The sequence below is a fragment of the Malaya genurostris genome, chromosome 3, assembly GCF_030247185.1.
Source record: "Malaya genurostris strain Urasoe2022 chromosome 3, Malgen_1.1, whole genome shotgun sequence".
NCBI lineage: Eukaryota > Metazoa > Arthropoda > Insecta > Diptera > Culicidae > Malaya > Malaya genurostris.
In genome coordinates, this window is record NC_080572.1 from 225,377,929 (window position 1) to 225,402,758 (window position 24,830).

The 24,830-nt window shown below is 37.2% G+C and overlaps 2 protein-coding genes across 6 annotated transcripts in view; one reads left to right on the forward strand and one right to left on the reverse strand.

Moving 5' to 3' along the window:
• Positions 1–18,926, reverse strand: part of LOC131434402 (uncharacterized protein DDB_G0284459-like) — a 35,096-nt gene extending 16,170 nt beyond the window's left edge. Inside the window, exons 1-2 of one of the 5 annotated variants that reach the window (XM_058601069.1) lie at positions 18,737–18,925; positions 18,574–18,678 (exon numbers count right to left, since the gene is read on the reverse strand). In XM_058601069.1, the coding sequence (XP_058457052.1) occupies positions 18,574–18,678; positions 18,737–18,748 (117 nt within the window). In that variant the 5' untranslated portion in view covers positions 18,749–18,925. Of the gene's footprint in view, positions 1–8,210; positions 8,635–15,141; positions 15,421–18,573; positions 18,679–18,731 lie in introns of those variants that run through there. The other 4 variants (XM_058601070.1, XM_058601072.1, XM_058601073.1 and 1 more) reach the window with 4 other exon arrangements.
• On the forward strand, positions 3,392–5,251 carry LOC131434403 (venom carboxylesterase-6-like). The gene is made up of 2 exons (XM_058601075.1): positions 3,392–4,662; positions 4,721–5,251. The coding sequence occupies exons 1-2, from the start codon at positions 3,433–3,435 to the stop codon at positions 5,180–5,182; spliced, it is 1,692 nt and encodes a 563-aa protein (XP_058457058.1). The 5' UTR covers positions 3,392–3,432; the 3' UTR covers positions 5,183–5,251.
• Positions 18,927–24,830: the final 5,904 nt, after the last annotated feature.

The window sequence follows — 24,830 nt, forward strand, 5'->3', positions numbered from 1 at the left end:
CAGGTGACGAAACATGGATTTATTCATGAGTCCGAATCTAAACAGCAGACTGTATGGGTGTTCCAAGAAGAACCAAATCCAACAAAAGTTGTTCGTACTCGAAGTAGTTCTAAGAAAATAGGGGCTTGTTGTTTCGGTATAAACAGTCAGTCAAATTTGATGATTTTTTTAACACAGAGGGCCGTAGTGTCCTTCATGCAATGCGAGAATAAATCAACTGACTATTGTTTACAATTCGATCTCAGCTTTTTGCCTAAATGAATACCGCGTACGCTTCGAAGTAGTTTTTTTGTACTCGCACCCGAAAACCCAACAACAAAGTCCCAAAATGGTTCAAGCTGCCGCGGAGAAATACATGCCAAAGTCGAAACAGTTTGTGAGTAAGTGGGTGAATCGTTTAAAAGAGGTGAAAAATGTCGACGGCGACAGATTGGGTCATTTCGGAACCTTTCGGGTGCGAGCACAAAATCATTCTTCATTACAATAATGCAAGCTCTCACACATCGGTTCAAACAACAGAATTTTTGAGCACCCAAAACGTTGAATGGGCCACCCACCGTATAGTGCTGACTTGGCACCTAACGACTTCGAAAGCTTGCTTCATTTAGAATTGGAACAAACTTTTGTTCCTATTATGGCGCTTCTGGTGGACGGATTTGGAAGTTCTTGGAGCCCACGTGCCGGGAATTTTGTCAGCTTCACGTATGATTTTTGACATTCCGCAAATCGACTGTACTTTGTAAACAATCAACATGGAAGCCGAAAGAAGGGAAAAAATTGTGCATAGTTATTTGGAAAATCCATTGTGGTCTGCATCTAGGCAGCTAAACAGCTAACGGTATAAGGAAACATTGACGACGATTCGGAAGCCTCAAGCCAATCGTTGGAGTGGAACTGTCGACCGGAAACTGCGTGGTAAGATTTTGAAGACGATTAAGAGGAATCCTAATCTGTCAGATCGTGATTCGGCCAGAATATTCGGTGCTGCCCATAGTACCGTGAGGAGAACTCCGGCAAGGAATCAAGTCGTACTCCGGCAAGGAATCAAGTCGTATCGAGCTAGCAAACAGCCAAATTGGACCATAAAACAGTATAGTGTGGTCAATTTTCGTGCTCGAAAACTATATGACCAGGTGCTGACGGGTGTCTTCTGATGGACGATAAAACCTATGTCAAGGCTGACTTTGGGCAAATCCCAGGTCAAAAATTTTACTTGGCAACGGTTCGGGGGGATGTTCCAGACAAATTTGTAAATTTGTTTTTGCCGAGAAAATTTGCAAGAAAATTTATGATTTGGCAGGGCATTTGCAGCTGTGGCCAAAAAAACGAAGTTTTCGTCACAAATAAGACAATGACATCAGAACTATACCAAAAAGAGTGTCTCCAAAAACGAATTTTGCCGTTCATTCGATGCCACGACCATTCCGTAATGTTTTGGCCAGGGATGTCAGGTCATTTTCTCAAAAATCTGTGATCAAACTCAAAACCTGCCTGTGAAAATCTGTGACCGTTTTCCGTACCCCAATAGCAGTTCAAAATCAATTTAGTGAGCAAAAAAAAAGGTCTCACTACCAACACGCTTTGTACCTTTTCCCTCAACCGCTACTGTGCTCGATTTCCAAAATCTCTGATTTGTTGAAGAATCTGTGAAAATCTGTGATCATTTTCAGAAATCTGTAAAAATCTGTGTCATTTTTCAAATCTGTGCAGAAAATTCAAAATCTGTGAAACACAGATTAATCTGTGAACCTGACATCCCTGGTTTTGGCCAGATTTGGCAAGCTGTCATTACAACAAAGTCGTTCAAGAATGGTATGCAGCGAAAGGGGTCCAGTTTGTTCCGAAAACCTTAACCCACCCAACTGCCCCCAGTTCCGCCCTATTCAGAAATACTGGCCAATCATGAAGAGGAGACTCAAGGCAAAGGGAAAGGTTGTCAAAGACATCAATCAGATGACGACCTGGTGGAATAAGATAGCTAAAACGATGGACGAAGAAGGTGTGCACCGCCTAATGAGCCGTGTTACAGGAAAAATTCGAGAATTCCTTCGAAACCGTGACGAATAGTTTTATCCGTATTTTTTCTTGAAGGTATGAAGAAAACGCTACATTTGTATAAAAAAAGATCTTGAATTCAATAATAAATAACTGAAATACAGGCAATTGTCTTTGTTCCAATTCTATCTGAAGCGAGCTTTATTTGTTCCCTTCCGTGAAGAATAAACTGCGTGGAGAGGGATTCAATAATCCTGAAGAAGCTGTTGAAGCGTTCAAAAGCCATGTTTTGGGGGTACCTCAAGAAGAGTGGAAAAAATGTTATGAAAATCGGTTTAACCGTATATGCAAAAGTGTATTGATCATCTAGGGGAATATTTTGCAAAGCAATAAAACCATTTCCAATCAAATATAATACTGTTTTCATTTTTAGGCTAAATACATAGGTAATAACCCTCGTATCATAAGAAACAACCTTGTTGACATCGGTTCAGACATCTGCGAGAAAATTGAACGGAGAACAACCTTTGAAAGGAGCACATACAGACATTTTCCGATCTCGTCGAGCTTAGTCGAATGGTATATAACACTAGGGATCTCCTTCTATCAAAGGTTGGGTTTTCCTGCAACGCTATATCTTTACTAAAGGAAAAAGGCAAAAATCAATCATTGAATCTTAATGACAACATATTATTTGGTTAATTTTTATAGTAACAGATATTACTTTGACGTAAATATCAAATAAATTTGAATAAAATTAGGTACAGAACCAAAGCCAAACATACTTTATTTTAAAGGATAATATGTATCAATTCAAAATAAATTTCTCTACCTGTTGGAATTGCAACACCCTTCAATGATTCAATCTGAAATAAACTCACTCGAATATCCATCAAGATGTATTCAAATGATTTAGGATGCACGATTGAAATAATTCGAAACATGTTGACTATTTTTGTCGCTAATTACCTCTTCAGGATAACAAAGAATCAATTCAGAACTATTAAAATTATTGTAGTTTTCACCAACGAAATAAAAATAAAATAGCATTACCGAGTCAATTAGTGATAACATTGTGTTTATTAATAGAGATCAATTTGGTTGATACGACAAATATGTAATCATATATCGTCTACCGTCTATTCTCCAAGTTGTCTCGGCTATTCATCTAGAAGTTAATCTAGTTAATTTGAAGGCTACCTATATATGCACAGAAAACGATTGTATATTATCTGCAAAGTGGCTCATTCGCCAATGAAAGTAAAACGAACGTGAATCGGGTGCAGTAAATGTAGCTGTGTCACTCTTATCTCTCACGGACCGTAATCAGTAAACCTTTTGTAATTGTATGAATCAGATAATTAGCCACTCCGAACGTGGTGGAAACCAAAACTTCAACGATAGCGATTAGTCTCACAGTAACGCTCAACCGAGTGAATGGTTCGGTCGAATATGTTGGGCGCAGTTTCGGGCATTTTGTTGATTAGTGCTGTGGCGATTGCAGCTTCCAGAGAATTCGTCACGGTCGATACGACAAATGGTCCACTGCGAGGAGAAAAACGTGGCAATTACTATGTCTTCGAAGGAATACCATACGCCAAGGCTCCGTTGGGAGAGCTGAGGTTCGCACCATCACAAGTAAATGATGAGCACTGGGATGATCCTCGGGACGCCATCCAGTCCGGTCCGGCTTGCCTTCAGTGGAGTCATTTTGTGAATGATGATGACAAGAGTACAGGCGAAGAGGATTGCTTGTTCATGAACATCTACACTTCGGCGTTGGGTGGATCAGAGTCGTTACCCACCTTTTTCTTTATCCACGGAGGGGCTTTCATGTTCGGTCAAGGAGATTATTATCAACCCGATAATCTATTGCAAAAACAACTAGTGCTCGTCACGTTCAACTATCGGTTAGGACCGTTAGGGTTCCTAAGCACGGAGGATGATATTATCCCGGGAAACTACGGATTAAAGGATCAAACGACGGCACTAAAGTGGCTGAGGGAAAATATCGGTCACTTCGGAGGTCACGCAGACAATATCACCATTGTTGGTTATTCGGCTGGTTCTGCCAGCGTTCAGCTACACTATCTATCACCAATGAGCCGAGGATTGTTCAAAAATGGTATAGGTCATAGTGGATCAGTGTTGAACCCTTGGGTTTTAGTTGAGAATTCGGCGGAAAAGGCGAAACAGATCGCTAGCGGTGTAGGGTGTTCGGTAGCTTCCAGTAAAGAAATGCTGAAATGTTTAAGGGGGAAACCTGCTCGAGATATTGTGCGAGCTGTGAAACCACTTTTCGACTATTTGTACAATCCGTTTTCGCCACTTGGGGTAGTGGTTGAAAGGCAAACAAAAAACAATCCGAAACCTTTCCTGGTTGAACACCCGTATAAGTTGATGGAGAGAGGAAAATTTTACCGTGTGCCTTTGCTGCTCTCACTAAGCGAAGCCGAAGGGCTCTATCCTGGGGCGGAATTCGTTAGCAGCCCAGAGTATCTGGCAGCAATCAATGATAACTGGAACCAGTTGGTGCCGAGTATTTTGGATTATCGAACTTCGCTGCGAAACGACGGAAAGCGACGCGATGAAATAAGCCAAACGATCAGGAAACGCTATTTGGGTAAAAGGAGCTTGAATAAAAATAGTTTCAAAGATTTGATACTGGTAAGTGATATATTTTATGATTTTATATAAATTAAAAAAAAAAACGATTTTTTTTCAGATGATCTCAAACAGACTCTACTTTGCGGGTGTAACACGTTCTGCCAAGTTAATGCAGGCACATACACCGGTTTACTTGTATTATGGGAACTATAAATGCAAGTACGGCCTCGGAGAGTATCTCTCTAACTCGACAAAGAACTACGGTGTTGCTCATGGCGAAGATGTTCTGCTGATGTTCAAAACCGAAATGCGGGATGCGACGCCATACACCGAGGAAGAGCTAACGGTTGCCAATTTGTTTATTGAAATGTACGCAAATTTCGCACGAGATGACGTGCCTGTGTTTGGCGAATACATTATTCCACGGATGGAAGACAAGCATGTGTTACGTTTTCTAGAAGTGAATTACCCGAAAAGCGAGCAAAAAGTGAAAGATCAACTGAGCGATGAGGACTTCTGGAATCAAATCGACTTTGGAGATGGCTATCCAGTAGATATCGCTAAGAAAGACGAACTTTGACGCTGTTTACAGTTTTGTTTTTCGTCTGAATAAAATACTTTTTTTGGGTATAAAGTTACGCTACGTTCATTGTACTTGTTTGTTCATTTTTCCTGGACTTTGGATGTAGAGCCTAAGGGCGCATACCCCCTTGATTCTTACAAAAACTGAAAAGTAAAGAAGTTGGAAGTCAAACAAGTCAAAGAAGTTACCATTTGTTGGTGGTCTGCACTCGTACTGACACTGAAGATGCTGAAAGCGTCGTCTGGCCCAATGAGGTAACTACATAGAAAACCGTGAAAAAAGTCCACCAAAGCAAAGTCTTACAAAGCATTACATTGCTTTTGTGAAATTTGACTCCGCAGCCGATTCTTAGCGCACGAAATCATTGCATGGCTAGTACTAGGATCCTTAGAACCCTTCCATGTCGGGACTCGAACATACGAACTTGTAAGACTAGCGCCATACATCAAATAAACATAGATTTCCCACTGTACGGTGACACTAACAGCACCTCTAGTGAGAAACGGGTGTACGTTTTTCCATTAGCTACTGTCATAAATCAAATAAACATAGATTTCCCAGTGTAATAGTAATGTAGTTGAGCAACCCGTGACACCAAAAGCACCGTCTGGTGGAGAATGGGTGCGTAAATGCTCCTAAAATGCATGCAAAAAGTTGCCTGCGCATTTAACACAACCACAGTAGCTAATGGAAAAAAATACACCCGTTTGTCACTAGAGGTGCTGTTAGTGTCACCGTACAGTGAGAAATCTATGTTTATTTGATTTATGCTACTGTGGTTGTGTTAAATGCACAGGTAACTTTATGCATGCATTTTAGGAGCATTTACGCACCCATTCTCCACCAGACGGCGCTTTTGGTGTCACGGGTTGCTCACCTACTTTACTATTACACTGGGAAATCTATGTTTATTTGATTTATGCTAGCGCGCTATGCATTGAATTGTCAATCCGAGGTCCACAAAACTTTATTAGAACTTGACAACTTAAAGATATCCACCCTTATTCTGAATAACGACGTATTGATTTTTCGATCGAATGTGGTTCGATCCAATCCTAGCTACCTTTGACTTTGCTAGTGTTATTAAGAATACAAATGAAATACGGTCGTAAAATTTATACTACGTTATTCAGAATAAGGGCGATCATACGGCAGTGTGTGTGCATGAACATTTGTCCACAGATAACAGATATCCAAGTAGTGATTTCAATGTGTGTAAGAAATTCAACGGTTGTTTTATTTTAGCAATTTACCTACAGAGACACTTTAAGTAGTTCAGCAATCACTTATGGCAGGCCCTGTCAGCTTGGTGCGAAATCAATCTTCAGTTCAGAAACGCCATCGCACGACATCACATTCAACATAGGTATTATCAGGGTGGCAAGTGAATTAGCGATTTCGATTTCCCGGATTTTTCCCGGTTTTCCCGGTGCGCAAGACTAAAAATTCCCGGTTTTTTTACATGTCCAATAAAACATCGAGAGTTGAGAAATAAGTATTTTTCGGGTATCTCCTTGGAACTACGATTAAAACTCTTATCCACAGTTTGTCCAAACGTTTATCAAAAAAACAAGAAACATATCTGGCCAACGGTGATGAAAGTGATCAGTCTTGAATTTCACGAAGGAATGAAGCATCAAAATTCTTGCAATTTTCTTGAAAAATCAAAACAATTTATTTAAACTTCTTGCTTTTTCCAATAATGCTCTTAAGCGCAGCTTTCACATCATATTAGATGATTATTGGTGGTGTTTTGTAGTTTTCCAGAAATATCATCAGCTATTTGAAAGCCTAATGATGAAAAATTGAATTTAAAGTCTTACAATTAAAATAAAATAATTATTTTTCGAACTATTCAATCTTTTTCAAGACTACCATTGAATCAGTCTTTTAAAGGCTATCTGGAAAATCAGTCCTTCTTAAAACTTAGGTAAGTTAGGAGTGTATTCTAGAAATGGACAAAACCGTTCATTTCAAAGAACTTGATAGTTGTACTGAAACTTATATGTTTCTTCAAAAATAATATGAGAGCTATAAACAGTAAACAGATACAATAATAATAAAGTCTTTTTGCATGTGTTCTATCAATAATCATTCTCTAACAAACATTTTCAAAGCTCGCGAACGTCTACCAGATTCCTCAAACCAGCAAACGTTTCGAAAGACTATTCTATTGAGAAGTATAGAGAGCTATCGTTCTTCAATAAAGAACTCCAGTACACTTAATCTTCGAGGAAAACTAGTTCTTTTGGACCGTACGCGGACTGACCATCTCTAGTATATTCCAATACTTTTTTAGCCTGGTATAGTATACGGTTAAAAATTAAAAATGAATGAACTAAAGCACAACACTCTTCCCTCAAACCCGATTACTTCTAACAACCAGTGGCGTCTCGTGACAAAATTTACGGGTTGCGCACTGCCTATATGGTATGATATAAGAACCGTTTCGACGTTGCAACTGAGACAGCAATTTGTTTTCAACTGCCATAAGCATAAGCCACTGAAGACTCTCCTGAATGTGTGCATACAAGTTCTCACAAAGCCTGTTTGACCAGTTGTGCAGTGAACGAGGTGCACATGAGGGCGAGAGGTCATTGCTAACAACATATACGATATTCTTTCAGAGTTGGGTTCTGGCGAGAGAACAAAATCCTTGTAGAATTCTTAAAATGTGCGCTTGTCACTTTGGAAAAACAACAACAATCTATGCCTCTAGTGACTGAGATGATCTAAATTTGACTCTCTTATCATCGACACTGAACAAGCTTTTACGAACTCTGAAAAACAATTTCCAGCTATCAAAGAAGGAAATCACATATTCCTTACAAACGGTGGATAAAATGAAAGTCGAAAGCTTTGTCGATTTTGTGAATCCTATTGAAATCAATACCAAGATTACTAAACAAGTATTGTCACAATTTGACATTACTAAGACAAATTTTGGTGAAATTGGGGAAATGGGGGGCTGGCAACTAAAAACACGGCCCCTAAGAATACTTAAAAAATTTATCAAACATGTTACCTGATGTTACTTTTACCATTATGCATACTTATTCTGAAATTGGAAGAAAAACGCTGGAAAAGGTCCTAAGTGCAAATGACAGTTCCTCTTTCTTTACTCTTTCTTTCGATTATTACGGTCCTATAGGCAATCCTTCTATCTTACACTTTGTATAAAATAACGACTGAAACTATCAACTTTCGATCTGCTGTTAAACATTATGATTTAAAGAGAAAATAAACAAAGAGAAACTGTCATTTGCACTTGGAATCTTTTCAAATATTTGTCGAGATTTAATAGAAATCCAGCAGAAGCATCCAAATCATCCTTATCTTTTATTTTGAGCATTGATTATGCTGTTATTGATGACAACTAAGAAAGCTCTTATTGATTTAAAATTGCTGCGGTGTTGGCTCCATTTTCAATGGATTGTACACCATTGAACCTGTGGGGGACAATAAGAAGTATCAAAACTTGTACTGAACTTCTACTTCAAATACAAAATGGCCTTCATTTTTTCATTTGTTGTATCAGGAAAATCATGACGCTGATAATCGTTACTAAGATTAGGGTTAGTAAATTTTTTCCCGGATTTGCACTACAATTCCCGATTTTTCCCGGCTTTTCCCGGTAAAACCAAATTCCCAACTTTTTCCCGGTTTTCCCGATTTTCCCGGTCACTTGCCACCCTGTATTATGTCAATTGTACGGGTGCGCAGTGCTGCTTTTTTAGCGTGCACGAATTTGATTTCTCTCTCCTACTTCTATGTACAAAATTCGATGTGGACTCACCTGAGGGCGCCATGCTCGCTAAAAAAAGTATGTTGCCAATGATTTGTTCAGAAAATGTGAGAGCTGAATATCTATCTTGTTAATATGATTTTTTTGCTTATGGTCTCTTGTGTTCGAGCTTGCATACAATGAAAATTCATGCATGCAACATCGTAAATGTTTGAAGAATTTCCACTTGTATGCTTTACATAGCTTTTATAAAAACAGTTTGTACTAGCTCCAATATCTGTTCTCTTTGATTTGCCTATGAAGATGCTGTTGCAGGTGCCACGCTTGCTTTCGGTATACCAAAAATGACAGCGTGTCGTTGAATCATAGCGCTGTTTCGCCGGCATTTCTAGCATCTATATGTGACAGTGGACAAAACCTGGATTAATTCAATTTTACCTTTGCCTTTGGTAAACCAGCGAACTCTTAAACTCTGTTTCGTAAATTAAAGCGTATCCACGCAGTGCCGCTTTTACTTATTAATGGGCCCGGGGGCAAGATTTATTTTTGTGCCCCTAACTGAATGACTTTGTTTTTGTCGGTTGGTCCAGTCAAAGGGCTCCCTAAGACCGCGGGCCCGGAGACACGTATCCCAATTGCGCCTGTAAAAGCGGCCTAGGGTCCGCACTGCTTGTCCGTGCAAACATTGTCACTGCACGGAAAACATCTAGTTCTCGAAACTATCATTGTAATATTGGTTTTAAATTCATTCTGAGTCTGGAAATAAATCTTAAACAGGATTCTTGAAATAAATTCTAAGCCTGAAATTATGTTCTGATTGTCCAGAATCCAGGTTCTGAAAAAAGTTCCAAAATTAGGTATTGAAGTTCCGTTCCAGAATACAACACAAATTCTGTTAACGAATCCAGATCCAGTATTCAGAAGATGAATGCGTTAACTGATAATATATTGTTGGTAAATGACAAGTTAGCGTGATAAATGTTCCTCATTTCATCGAATGTTTGAGAAAACCTAATTTTGGAGTTATTCATGGTTATCTCAAACTGTTGAAATTTAAATCATAAATGGCTGATAATATATCTGCGGGCATGAAGAATGAATTATGTTGTTTCCATTAGTACAAATCGAGATATTGACGATTAAGTCCTACCCATTCTTACACAAGACGATCTTTAAACGAGAGCCTCATAGTGAAGTAAGACGTATTCACGTCGAAAATACATGAAATTAAGTCGTTTGATGTAAGGATGCACTAGTAGATGCCACAATGATTAGTATTGAGCGCCATTTTTTGGAAGAAATTCTTCGTAGAAAAAAAAACAAGCCACTAGGAGCCACACATGCTCACTCCGGAACATCAGTACGAACGCGAGCGCACTTCGGCAGCGTATTTTATCAAACTGATGGAATGAGGTTGAATTTTGGTGTCGATTAAAAACTGTTCCTAAGCCTTAACAGCTAGCTTACCAAGTAAAACTTCATCTAGTATCAGAAAGAGTATCTATCAGATCATTTGGGAAATTACTTTTTGAACAGGATCAAAAAGTTGAAAAATCGCTGAAATAATAGTTGCATCCCAAACTGGGAGTATATCGAAAAATAATTAAACAGTAAACATCTGTGGACTAAATTGGATCATTTCATTTAGTCAATTCTTTCATGGTCTTATGTATTTTTCTCTCCGCTAATTTCAAGCATAGTTAGGGTGAGCAATGAGCCATACATCTGCTATAATGACACCATATTTTTAAGGTGAAAGTACCTATTTTCATCTTATCCTTTGGGACAATGTATTGAGCAGAGCTCTCACTCCAACTTATAATTACGTTTTATTTATTTATTTATTTCCTTTTAAGGACTACTCAGGCCGAGGGTGGAAGTTACAAAGCTCCACACTTTCCATACCGGACGAACTAGGCTATGTTGCCCAAATGAACACTAGTATACTACGAAACATGTATTTGCCTTATGATAGAATTGGCTGAGCAATTCTATACCAAATCTAAGGTAGATTTTTTCTGGTGTGTTCTGATTTGGCTCAAGTTTGCCATTTTATCCTTAGCCTTACGTTTGAGAAGGGACTAAGCAAAAATCACTTGAAAATTTTCAATAATATGTATTTCAGAAACGGTGGGTTCGATCGATTTGTTGTCTTCTGCATTGTTTTAGGCAACTATAATGACTATTTAATAAAAACTTTGTACTGTTAAAAATAAATTACATTGTTTTATTTTTATTTTAAAAATACGTAAAATTCAAATATCTCAAAAAAATTATTTTTTATTTTTGGATATATTGCAGCTGAAGTCCAAAATAAAATACTGTCGAGTTTTTAGAATGGAGAAAGAATATTTGAAGAAGTTACATATTTTCAAAATAAAATTGTTTGGAAATTAAAATTTTTTTCAATATTTTTCACCAAAATTTTATGCAAGAAAAAATTTCCAATAAAAAGAAGTTAATCATAATTTAGCTATTTGCTACCGTTCTCGAGATACAGCGGTTTGAAAACAAAATTTCGGGAAGTTTTTATTTTTGTAACGAATTTGGAAGAGAATCTTGCTAACATAGAAGCAAACTTTCTTGAAACTGTAGAATTTGTTAAGCAAAAGCTTAACAATTCATTCCATGATATGGTTTTCTTTCTAATATTAGAATGTATAATATATATGAGAAAGGCAATGAACTAAGGTCTTTTTTTATTAGACTTTTTTATGCGAATTTTCAGAGTTATGCGGTTTTTTATGCGAAGTTTCAGAGTTATGCGGTTTTTTATGCGAATTTTCAGAGTTATGCGATTTTTTTTATGCGAAGTTTCAGAACTATGCGGTTTTTTTATGCGAAGTTTCAGAGTTATGCGGTTTTTTTAGTGCGAATTTGCAGAGTTATGCGGCTTTTTTCATGTGGTACGTAAACTCGCATAAAAAAAGACTACAGTGTATCTATTTTCCATGAAGAATCAGAATATATGTTTCTCTGTTTTCTGATACAAACATACCTATTATTTTCCTAGGCTAAGCCTGTTATATTTTTCCTGACCTTATAAAAATGTACCTGTTGGTTGTTACAGGTTGAGCCAAATCAAAATATACAAACATAAAATTAAAAAAAATCTGTCATTTGTGGCGGAATTGCTCAGTAGAAAAGAAAAAGAGACCGCACTACATTTTAGTTGTTCTGCGATTGGGGGCTTTTGCGTGTGACATACCGACAGCTACAGTCTACGACATGGAAGTGTGGGGACCTCGAGACCTCGACTTTCACAGTAATTGCATATCTCATCTATATGAGAAAGACAAAACAATGCATCGTGTCACAAGTCGCTTGCTACCATAGTGAAGTTGCATGAATTGAACTATGAATATTTCGGTACTAACATGTGATTATGGCATATCGTGCCATATGCCCTTTTGAAAGTTACGAAAAATAACTTTCAAAAGTTAAGTTTTAAACATGGAATTCAAGCATATTGCGCAAAATTTCGTAGATTGGGCTTCTATCTACGAGATTATATCGATTATTGTGTAAATGATGGTTGTAGAGCCGAGCAATGAGCATTATATTTTGTAACATTCGCAAGGGCCTATCGTGCGATATGCCCTAATCACATGTTACTACCGATTTATCGGATATGGCCCAAGTGAACACTATCTAAATAAAAAAATGCTCTTTCTTAGTTAGTCCCGGGACTTATAGATCCACATATTTAAATTATCAGGAATAAGCGTATATTGATGTCCGTAAATCGTAAAAGAATCTGTAGTATACGATACTATATGATTCGATTTAAAATACGTTCGGTAAAATGCATGAACCCTCTCGTTAAACGAATGAGTGATCGAGTGTAAGAATAAAGGGTCGAAGGTATGAGAGTAATAAAACTGGAGCAGAACGTTTTGGTTACTGGACACGAAAACACGTAGTTATTTCTTTATTGATCTATATTCCTCAGAGACTGCTATTCCTGTATAGCATCAGCCTGTCCCGTTTGAATACATAAAAGCTGGCGACGAGGGAAACATTTTTATTCTTCCTCAAACGAAATAACTCCTGTAGCAAGGAAATTTCAGAGTGAGCTGAGTAAGTAAGATAAAGTAAAGTTTTTGGGGAGTGGTAAGCTCTAGAGAACTTGTGCTGTGTTTGAATCAATTGGAAGAGGTCGTCACACCTTGATCAAATTAATAAAGCTGATATAGAAATAGAGTGCATATTATACATTCGAAGCTAGGCTTCCTTTTTGATTAAATATTCCACTTACTGAGGCCATTTTGTTTCCTTTTATGATTATTCGCAGGTCAGAGGTTCCTTGATTTGGCTATTGTCATCTATACAAAAGAGGCATTGTTCAATCTTTCAGAGAATTAGTAAATCATCGAACAAGACTCGGTACACAGAGAGAGATAGAAAGAGACACTCATTTGGTAGCAGTGTGAGTGACTGTGTGATAGTAGAATTCATAATTGTGAGTTTCCGGGTGAGAAACCCTCAAAAGATAAAGAGCTCTCACAGTGAGTTGTGGGAAAGAACCACTCGTTAGTGTAAAGCAAAAACAAGAGTTTTTCTCATTCTCGGTGAGCGAAAGTTTTCAAGTAAGTGACATTTAATATTTTATTACTTTTGTTCTGCAATAGCAGCATGCCTTCATTTGGAACTCTTGACCATTACGTGAAGGGCACGTCCTTCACAAATTATTTGGAACGTTTAGAGCATCTCAGTTCTTTCAATGGTTGGTCGGAAGAGAATAAAAAATCGGTGTTGATTGCTCTTACCGGTCCAGTGGTATATGATGAATTAAAACTTATGTTTCCGACAGTTGAGTTAGTTACTCTGAATTATGCAGATATGGTAAAAAAACTGAAAGAGAGATTCGACAAAGTTGATCCTGATATGATGCAGAGATTTTATTTTTACAACAGATTTCAAAAATTAGACGAATCCGCCGAAAGTTATATATTGTCTATAAAACTTCAGGCAGAGCTGTGCAATTTTCAAGAATTTAAGGAAACTGCCATTAGAGATCGTTTAATAATGGGGCTACATGATCGGGAGTTGCAAAAAACCTTACTTATGTCGGATACTCTATCACTAGAAGCCATAGAAAAAAAAATACTCAGTAGTGAAGTAGCTAATAAACAGACCAAAGCAATAAGTAATAGTGATCATCGAAATGATGAAGTGTTCTCAGTTAAGAATAGATTAGGTGGAAAAATTAATGATAGTGGTAAAGACTATGGACGAGACAAACCATACAGAGGTAGAAGCGGAAATTGGAATGACAGGCGAGTTACATTCCGTGATAGATCTCCATCGGAAATCAGAAGACGTAATGCGTATGCTAATGCAATTTGTAATTATTGCAAAAAGCGAGGTCATTTGCGGAGAGACTGTTACAGTTTGAGAAATCGAAATTTGGTGAATCACATAGAAAAGGTTAATAATGATACGAGCTACGATTTTAAAAGAGGTGTGCATGAAGACTCAGGGGAAGAAACTGATGATGTTGAATGCCTAATGATTTCAGCCGTAAACAAATTGAATGAGCCGTGCATGATTAAGGCAAAGATAGAGGACAGTTTTTTGGTGATGGAAGTTGATTCTGGGTCAGCTGTTTCCGTGATCAGTGAGACCGATTATAGGAAATTTTTCAAATCAATTTCAATACGTAGCTCTGGTAGACAGCTTATTGTTGTTGATGGTGCTCGATTGAGGATTCTGGGGGAAATTTCTGTGCAAGTAGAGTTAAATGGGTTAAAAATGCAACAAAACTTGATTGTGTTGAAATGTGGCAACAGCTTTGTTCCTCTGATTGGACGATCGTGGCTGGATTGTTTCTTTTCTGGTTGGAGATCTGGGTTTTTGAACACAGCGTTAATAAATAATTTGAAATTCAATAAAAGTATAGATGACGTGGTTGATAATATGAAATTAAAATACAAGAAAATTTTCGACAAGGATTTTTCAGAACCTATCATAGGCTATGAGGGAGAGCTGATCCTGAAATATCAACAACCCATTTTTAAGAAGGCATACACGGTACCCTACAAATTGAAAGACAAGCTTATGGAACATTTGGATATACTGGAACAACAAAAGGTAATCACACCTATAAAGGCTAGTGAATGGGCGTCACCTGTAATAGTGGTAGTTAAACGGGATCAAAATATACGTTTAGTAATAGATTGCAAGGTCTCTATAAATAAAGCATTAGTACCTAATACATATCCTCTACCACTAGCACAGGACATATTCGCTTCCTTGGCGGGCTGCAAAATATTTTGTTGCCTGGACCTAGCAGGAGCATATACACAAGTTCCTTTATCTGAGCGCTCCAAAAAGTACACGGTTATCAACACAGTAAAAGGGTTATTCATCTACAATCGACTTCCGCAAGGGGCATCAAGCTCTGCGGCAATTTTTCAGCAAATTATGGACAAGGTGTTACACGGACTAGAAGGTGTAAACTGCTATTTAGATGATGTCCTCATTGCATCTGAAAATTTTGAAAAATGCACAAAAACGTTAGATTCAGTGCTTGAACGACTTTTCAAAGCAAACATAAAAGTGAATTTAAAAAAATGCAAATTTTTCGTTACACAATTACCATATCTAGGACACTTGGTAACTGATAAGGGACTTTCACCTTCTCCTGAAAAAGTTTCGACGATTAGTCAAGCTGAACCTCCGACAAACGTAACTCAGCTGAGAGCATTTCTTGGGTTGATAAATTTTTACAATAAATTTGTCCCTAATTTATCTACAAAATTAAAATGCTTATACGCTCTTCTAGCAAATAATACAGTTTTTGATTGGACAGAGGAATGCGAGAAGGCATTTCAGGCTAGCAAAAATGCTTTATTAAACGCAGATATACTGGAATTCTACGACCCTAGTAAGCCGTTAATTGTTGTCTCGGATGCTAGTTCAAGCGGATTAGGAGGTGTTCTAGCCCATGAAATTAATGGATTAGAAAGACCTATTTGTTTCACATCATTTTCGCTAAATTCTGCTCAAAAACGATACCCTATCCTTCACTTAGAAGCATTGGCGTTAGTTTGTACAGTGAAGAAATTTCATAAATTTCTTTTTGGCCAAAGGTTTAAGGTGTACACTGATCATAAACCTTTGGTGGGAATATTTGGCAAATCTGGTAACAATTCGCTATTTGTAACTAGACTTCAGAGATACACCATGGAGTTATCAATCTACGACTTTGAAATAGCCTACAGAGCATCAAGAGATATGGGAAACGCGGATTTCTGCTCGCGATTTCCATTAAAACAACCTGTTCCCAAAAGCCTGGATATCGGGAAAATAAACAGCTTAAACTTCTCAGAGGTATTTCCGTTGGATTATTACTTAATTGCTAGAGAATCTGAAAAAGATCCATACTTAAATAAAGTGATACAATTTGTAGAAACTGAATGGCCTAAAAATCCGGATAGTTCGGTTAAGAATTTTTTCTCAATCAGGGCAGATCTTGAAGTGGTACAAAATTGCCTTCTTTACCAAGATAGAGTAATAATTCCATCAATATTGAAGGGAAATGTGCTCACGCTCTTGCATGCAAATCATATCGGCATTGTCAAGATGAAACAGTTAGCACGTAATAAAGTTTTCTGGCCAGGAATTAGTTCTGATATAGAGAATTTTGTAAAGATGTGCGAGGCAGGTATCAAAATGGGAACGGGTTCTTCAAAATCTGACCATGGTCAATGGTTGCCAACGTCAAGGCCTTTCAGTCGTTTGCATGCAGATTTCTTTCATTTCGATGGAAAAACTTTTCTTTTAGTCGTCGACAGTAACTCAAAATGGGTAGAAGTAGAGGTTATGCTACACGGAACAGACGCAAAACGAGTAATCACTCACGACTCTTTTTGCTAGGTTCGGCCTTCCTGATGTGATGGTTACAGATGGAGGTCCTCCCTTCAATTCCAAAGAATTTGTTGTATTTTTAGAAAAACATGGTGTGAGGGTAATGAAAAGCCCTCCTTACAATCCAAGCAGTAACGGTCAAGCAGAGCGTCTAGTAAGAGTAGTAAAAGATTCTTTTAAAAAGTTTTTGCTGGATCCTCAATTGCGACAGTTAGATTTAACGAGTAAAATAAACTATTTTCTTATCAGCTATCGTAACCAAATTGCTACTAAAGAAGGGACTCCACCATCACACAAAATTTTATCCTTTCAACCAAAAGTTTTAATTGATTTGATTCATCCAAAGAAACAACATAAGCAATTTTTAGAAAATTCTAGTCTCGTAAATTCGCCAACGCCACAATTTCCTCAAACAGACCCATTTAAAAAACTAGTTGCAGGTGATAAAATTTATTACAAAAACTATAAGAAAACCGATCCTCAAAGATGGATCGAGGCGAAGTTCATCAAACAGCTCTCTAAAAATACATTTCAAATTATACTTCACAGCTCTACGATCATGGCCCACAGAAACCAATTGAAGCTGGCTCATTCTCCGATTCGAAGCTCGATGGTTTTACTCCCGGAAGTCAATCAAAGGAAACGCAGTCGTGCAGAGTCGGAAGAATTTCGGGGCTGTACGGGATCTGACGTCGAGGAAGGACCATTTTTAGGATTCTCAGAAGATATAGGCGATCAAAACCCCAGTCAAATGAAATATCGAAAAACGAGCGATAGCCTGATTATGACCAGGAGTCGGGCTCGAATTGTCAAGAAAAATGTTTAATTGATTAATGAAAACTTATGCATGTAATGCAATCGATTTGTAAATATTTTGATCATGAATTACTTTTGAGGTATAATCGATTGAAAAAGTATTTCCAACTTGTTTAATAATATGTAAAACAGTTCTTGAGAAGGAAGGACTGTAGTATACGATACTATATGATTCGATTTAAAATACGTTCGGTAAAATGCATGAACCCTCTCGTTAAACGAATGAGTGATCGAGTGTAAGAATAAAGGGTCGAAGGTATGAGAGTAATAAAACTGGAGCAGAACGTTTTGGTTACTGGACACGAAAACACGTAGTTATTTCTTTATTGATCTATATTCCTCAGAGACTGCTATTCCTGTATAGCATCAGCCTGTCCCGTTTGAATACATAAAAGAATCTTCAAACATTTCCGATCCTGTTTGGTGCCGGTGCTGACATTTCGGTGACTTTGTTTATCCGGCATCCTCTCGGATCGGGGTGGTTTGAAAGGACCATATTTTTTCTCTAACATTGCGACATAGACTCGTAACGTTCACGAAGATAGAAACAATTAGAGTACTTTAGTAAGATAAGTATAAGTAAAGCTTATATATATTAACATTTATATGTTAATTTACGAACATTTAAGTAATAATCATTCGTAGCGCTTGAGACATGGATAAGGGTCAAAACCGTAAGAAATTCTAAGAAGATTCATTGACAAAGACATGAATACTATTAAGCGGTTGGTAGGATGACATAATATTAATTCAATTCGTAACACGGACGATATAAACGTACGGTAATAAAAAGAGGCTTTCATTGTACGGATGAATTAGTAAATGATCGATTATTTTACAGCGGTTTTTGCTATAATAATCACTTATGTACTTAAGGTGTTGACGATTTGTTTACATCTTCGTCGAATTTCCGGAAACAACAAACTAGAATTTAAAGTGAAATCATACTACTCACCCCATCTTGTACATGGATAACACTGTACCGATCGTTTTCTTCCGATCCAATAAGTGTAATGCCTTCCTTGAGCCGGTGTCGATCGTCACCAACAATGAGGAACATCTGATTAGAGAAATGTTTAGTTTTCTTTTGTATCGTCGGTAGCTGGGCATTACCTCACCTGACAATCCATGGTAGGTTTTTCTTAGGAAAGGTTGAAGTGATCGCGAAGTAACATAAAAAAACACCTGCTAACAACTGTTTTCAACGAAATACGCAACAAAACTTAACAACAAAACAAAACATTACCACCTTATGGTTTCGGTTTTACTTGAATGGACAAGTTTGTTTGCCACAGTTGAAACAAGTTTTCTGGCTGTTTCGCGCTGTTTGCTTTGATGCACGAGGGGCTCACGTTTTTTATTCAACTTATGCACCGTAAACTGATATTACCCTTGAATAGGTAATTTAAAAGTATCATTAACTGATGATGCAAGACCTGATAATTGCCTTTTCATTTATTCGCCATTTTGTTTTTATTCCTTATCCTTGCTGAAAAAAATACTTATACTGGTTGAGTTACGTATTGATTACAGTGTGGTCAGATAACTCGATGTATATATTCCGGTTCTTTTTTGATCATAAAGTATGTCGCGTTATTACTGATAACGGCGAATAAACCATCTGTCAACTTTAACTATAAAGAGGAACCGCAGGTGAACCTTTGCAAATAGAGTATTAATGTTCGCACCAGGCGAAAGAGTAAACTTTTCTTTCTCGTTTACTGTTATGACTAGCAATCACTGATCCGCTTTTACAGAGGGGCTGTGTAGCAACGTGTCCCCGGGCCCACGGTTTCATGGGGGCCTTGACTAGACCCACCGAGGAAAAACAAAAGGTTATTCAGTTTGTTAGGAGCACACAAATAAATTTTGCCCTGGGCCCGTGATAACGTAAAAGCGGCGCTGTTTTATACAAGAATTTTTTTTCAGCTGATCGACAATTTTCTTTTATAATAAGTTTTATCGACGACACGGCCTGCTACTCGTCTATCGAAACTGTATCGCAAGTTTAACTACCCCTCAGTAACTGGTAATGTCAAAACGAAATCGCCTAAAAAACTATTGATACTGGCAACACAAGTTGATAGATTATTGATATTAAATAACAGTTGGAGACTTGGGAAATGTAAACAAAACAAACTGCCTCGAGTGGAATTAACATTTAGTTTAATCGGATAGAAGTCTTCGTTAAGGCTTGCTGGTGTTCGAACATATTAAAAATGACTTCCAGACATTTTCACTTCCAGACATTCAATATTCATGGATGTTTGTTAAGGGGCTGTCCATAAAAGACGTCACGCTTTTTTGACGATTTTTGACTCCCCATCCCCCCTTTGTCACAAATTGTCACAGAAGCAAAGACCCCCCATCCCCCCTATGTCACGTGTCACGAATTCAAGATAAATAAAATTCATCTCAATAAATTCTCAATATGTATGACAAACCATACAAATATGAGGGAAAAATCGATTTATTACATGCTGTCATTAGATTAAAAAATATCCATAAATCTACAAAATCGCCGGAATTATTTTATTAATATCAATTATATAAATTAACAAAAGTATTTGATTGGAATTGATGAAACATTTAAATCATCTGTTTTATTTCTCCTAGAGCTACACAGATCTATTATTGTTTTAGGTAAAGAGTAATATTTCCTTAGTGTAGCATACAGGGCTGAGAAAATAAAGACCAAAACCTCATCAAAACGAGATCACTGCCGGAGAAGCTTTTCATTATTAGTTGATCAGTGAAAGTTCAATCATTGGATGATTCGATAAGCTTTTATGTTGATGGAGTAAAATCACATATGATCAAGATAAGACATGACATGTTCTACGTCTGAAATCGTTGATCTCCCGCCCTTTTTCAAATTAAGTATAATTTAATAAACTGCATTGAATGAACTGCATCAGAATCAGATAAGAGAAATTCTTATGATATACTATTATCATTGCTAGAAAATCAAATTACTGAAAAAATTGTCAGTGCATAACTTTAGTTAAACTGTTTGAAGGCATCTTTTTCTTTTTTACTAATATTAGGCAAAATTTATTAATTTCGCTAATTTACTCGCTCCTCCGTGCACTTTTGCTGATCACAACAGAAATGATTTCCTGCATCATTCATTTCCGCATTTACAAGAAGAAGCTTTTACATCAACAAATACACGTTTTCCTATAGAATGTAAACGTTTATTGAGGAGATTTTTTCAGGAAATAGGGCAAAGCAGTAATATAATTAGGTATTTCAAAAATGCGCTCATTGAAAATATTGGACGTCACATTTCAAAAACCTCCCCCCCTCCGCCCTGTCACAAAAGGTCACGTTTTATGAAACACCCCCCTCCCCCTTGCGGCGTGACGTCTTTTATGGACAGCCCCTAAATAGTTCAACGTAACTATACTTAGATCTATAATGACTATCTGCTGTGTACCTTATGATCAAAAAAGAACCGGATTTTTCATTTTAAAATTCCCGCGCTTGTCCAATCGGTAAACTTTTATTCTCTCAACGAAGGTAACACTTTTATTCACATTCTGTCAAATTTTGACGCATATCGTACGATTAGTTTTTGTCTATACAAAGAAGTTGAAAAATTTTCGTTTGGCGATTTTTATAATGGATGAAAATTTAGAAGCCATCACTGATCAGTAACCGTGAACCAAGTAGTAATAAGTAAGTAAGTAATAATGCAACCTTCGTTAATAAGCATCGATAAATATCGGAGAACGATGGTAAAATTTCATAGCAACAATACACGTTTGGAAGAAAGTTAACGTATGTAACATATCGCATAAAAATTTGTTACTTCCATTCACCCTCATGCCTCATTAGATAAAAGTATAACAAATTAAATAGATTCTTAGTAATAATTCTAATTGATTTTTGCTTTTTGTTTCAAGATCCACTCGATATGCAGCAACATACCGTGATTTCTTTCACATTGCAACTTAAGATTAATTCTACATAAACAAACATTGTCATGGTTACTGTGATATTCTCCTTTCCGCATATATACACTTATATTCTAGGCACCCGTTCGCGGCCTTTGACTCAACGCACGCCACCGTTGTTCCGCACTCTCACCCACTGCTACACGCTAACCCAATCATACTTAATGTGGATATCACATAATTCAGGATACCACATCCTCCCCATCAACAACAGTATTAATAAATATCAGTTATTAACAATTGTAATTACCGAGATATATTTGTAGTCCACCTACAGAGACCTAAGCGTAGTTTTGATTGATGCTAACCGCGGTTATCTGTCTTATAAGCTGTCAATGCCAGTCTTCAACATCTGCCTCCATTTATACTTCAATCCTTCAACCCCTTCCTGCTTTACCAGAAAAAAAACAATTCAAAAATTTCTGCAGAAAACTCGACACTTCAGAACAAAATATGTGTAGCATATTGGATTATAGAATCTGTGGTTGTCCATAATATATATGAAAATGGCACCACCGCGCACAAACAGCTTATGTACATGCTCTAGAAGCACCGAATGAAAACAGCAACCGTCCTGCGCTCCTCTCGATAAATTGCACCAAACATAAGAACGAGTGCGAATACCAGCGGGTGAAACTCGTTCGCACACGCTACTTGAATCCGCAAGCACTCCATAACACTAGACACTCGCATAACTGAACACCAGCACGGCCACGCTTCGAAAACCAAATCACTGTTGCCATATTCTAATCAATTTATAAATTTTACGTGTATGTAACGTATACGGAAGCAGTTTATACTACTTTATTTGTATACGGAATAAACATGTGTGTTTTTCGGTACCGAAAGTTATCCAAAGGACATCAGCTGCTACTCTATCTCGTTCACATTTCAATCAACCATATGTTTAACAAAGCAGTGTTGACAGTTTTTTTGCTTTTGTCCTGTTTCGCACGTTTCTGAACTCTGAGTTGAACTTAATTCTTTGTGATTTGAATTTTCCAATATTGACCATGAGTTTAACTCGGTGCAATGAACTGCATGTTGGCCATGGGCTCTACCCGACGCAACAGTTTCTCTTATAATTATTCAATATCGACCATGAGCTTAACTCGGTGCAATATACTTCATGTTGGTCATGGGCTTAACCCAACGCAACAGTTAATCTTTTTTTTTCTTTTAATATTGACCATGAGCTAAACTTGGTTTAATGATCTTTATGTTGGCCATGGGCTTAACCCGACGCAACTATGATTCTATTCATTTCCAAACATTGACCATGAGCTTAACTCGGTGCAATGTGCTTCGCATCGGCCATGGGCTTAACCCTACGCAACAATTTGTTTTTTTGTTTACTATTCAACATTGACCATGAGTTTTACTCGGTGCAATGTACTCCATGTTGGCTATTTGCTTAACCCAACGCATCTCTTATCGTTTTTTTGTTTTTTTGCTGATTATTTTTAATTTTATTTGCCATGAGCTAAACTTGGTTCACTCATTGCGCATTTCTGGCAACACTTGAAAAAAAGCTTACCATCGTTCTTTCTTTTTTTCAGCTTTCTCGTCGTTTGTAAATCGTCTTAATCATACTTACGATGAAAATGAATTTAAGATTCTACAGTTCAGTTTATCATCGCAGGATCGCCAATGTGATATTCTCCTTTCCGTAGATATCCACTTATATTTTTGACACGACCTTTGACTCAACGCACGCCACCGTTGTTCCACACTCTCACCCACTGCTACACGCTAACCCAATCATACTCAATGTGGATATCACATAATTCAGGATACCACAGTTACGACGCATGTAGCGATTTACCGCTTGTTTTTTTGTTTCAAATAATAATTGAACTGGAACTGACGGTGAACCGACTTTATCGAGAGGCCTATTTGAATGGCACATGAAAAAGCATAGACCAACCTATTTTGAGTTTATCTTTGGTTCGAAGCTCGTCTATTGAGCAGCGCAGCGATCGTAGAAGAGTTTTCTGGATTTTACAATGCGGTTTGATTGTTTCTTGACTTCATAACTAAATTAAGAATTCATTTCACTAATTAAATAATTAATTAATAATAATTTGCAAATTTCTCGATTTTCAATGTACGAATTGTTATAAAATTGAATATAATATCTTCGCTTCGGCTCTAAGAAGCTATATCGGAGGAAAAACAAGTCTTTGAATACCATGGATATATGAATAAGGCGTGCGTTAAAAAGAAGTCTCATTATGGGGTATACTGTTTAAAAAGGAATATGGTTATCTCATACTAAGTGATTAAAAAAAACAAAATAATTCGAAAGCGCTCAAATTACGTTTCAATAAGCGAAAATACACCAAAATATGATGAAAGATTCCAAGTAACCAAAAGCACAGACTAACAGACAGGACACTTTAATTGGATTCTTCAATCATTTTAGCGGTCATTTCGAATATCCCTTTAGTTGGGACAGTACTCGCATATGACATGATGGCGCCACGTTACCCTATCAAAACATCTAGTCTGGCATCTAGACTGTGTTCATTTTTATCATTTACCAACAGAGTTGCCATTCATACAGAATTATTTGTAATGTATTGATTTGTATACGTCCATGCAAATTTTATGCATGATACAGATTTAATACATATTGCCAAAACTAAAAACAGAATTGTGCCTACTTCTCCTCTTCCAACGCAATATAAAATCGAACCGAATCGAATGTTTTGTTATGATATTTACCTACTTCTTGTCGGCCGCCATTTTATTTCGGGTGAAAATTACCAACACAATCAAAAATAGTCTAGATGAACAACGTTGAGAAAAATAAATGGTTACTTTCCAACATCGTTAAAAAAGTTGAATATATTATCAATGTAACCCCATAATTTATTGCAACGATTAATTTTCAAATATTGCACAAAGTCTGATGAAATCAGGCATCCCTGCAGGCAGCTGATCGGTGTTGACAAGCCAGGGGGAACCAACTAGTAAAAAAACTTTTACATAACACAAGGGGTGTACCGATAGTAAATAGTTCGCGCAGTTCATTTTTATAATAATTTACTTATAGTGTCATGTCTGTTAGTCTGTGCCAAAAGTTTAGATGAAAAGTTCAGACGGAACTTGTTCTGTATTTTCAAGTTGCTACGAGGGCACTCGGACCTTCTATCTTTTATTTTCAAGTTGGCTAAAGTTACACGTGTAAACCATTCGCATCGATTTCAGTGTTGGACAGTTCCAAGTAGCACTTACCGTATTTATCATG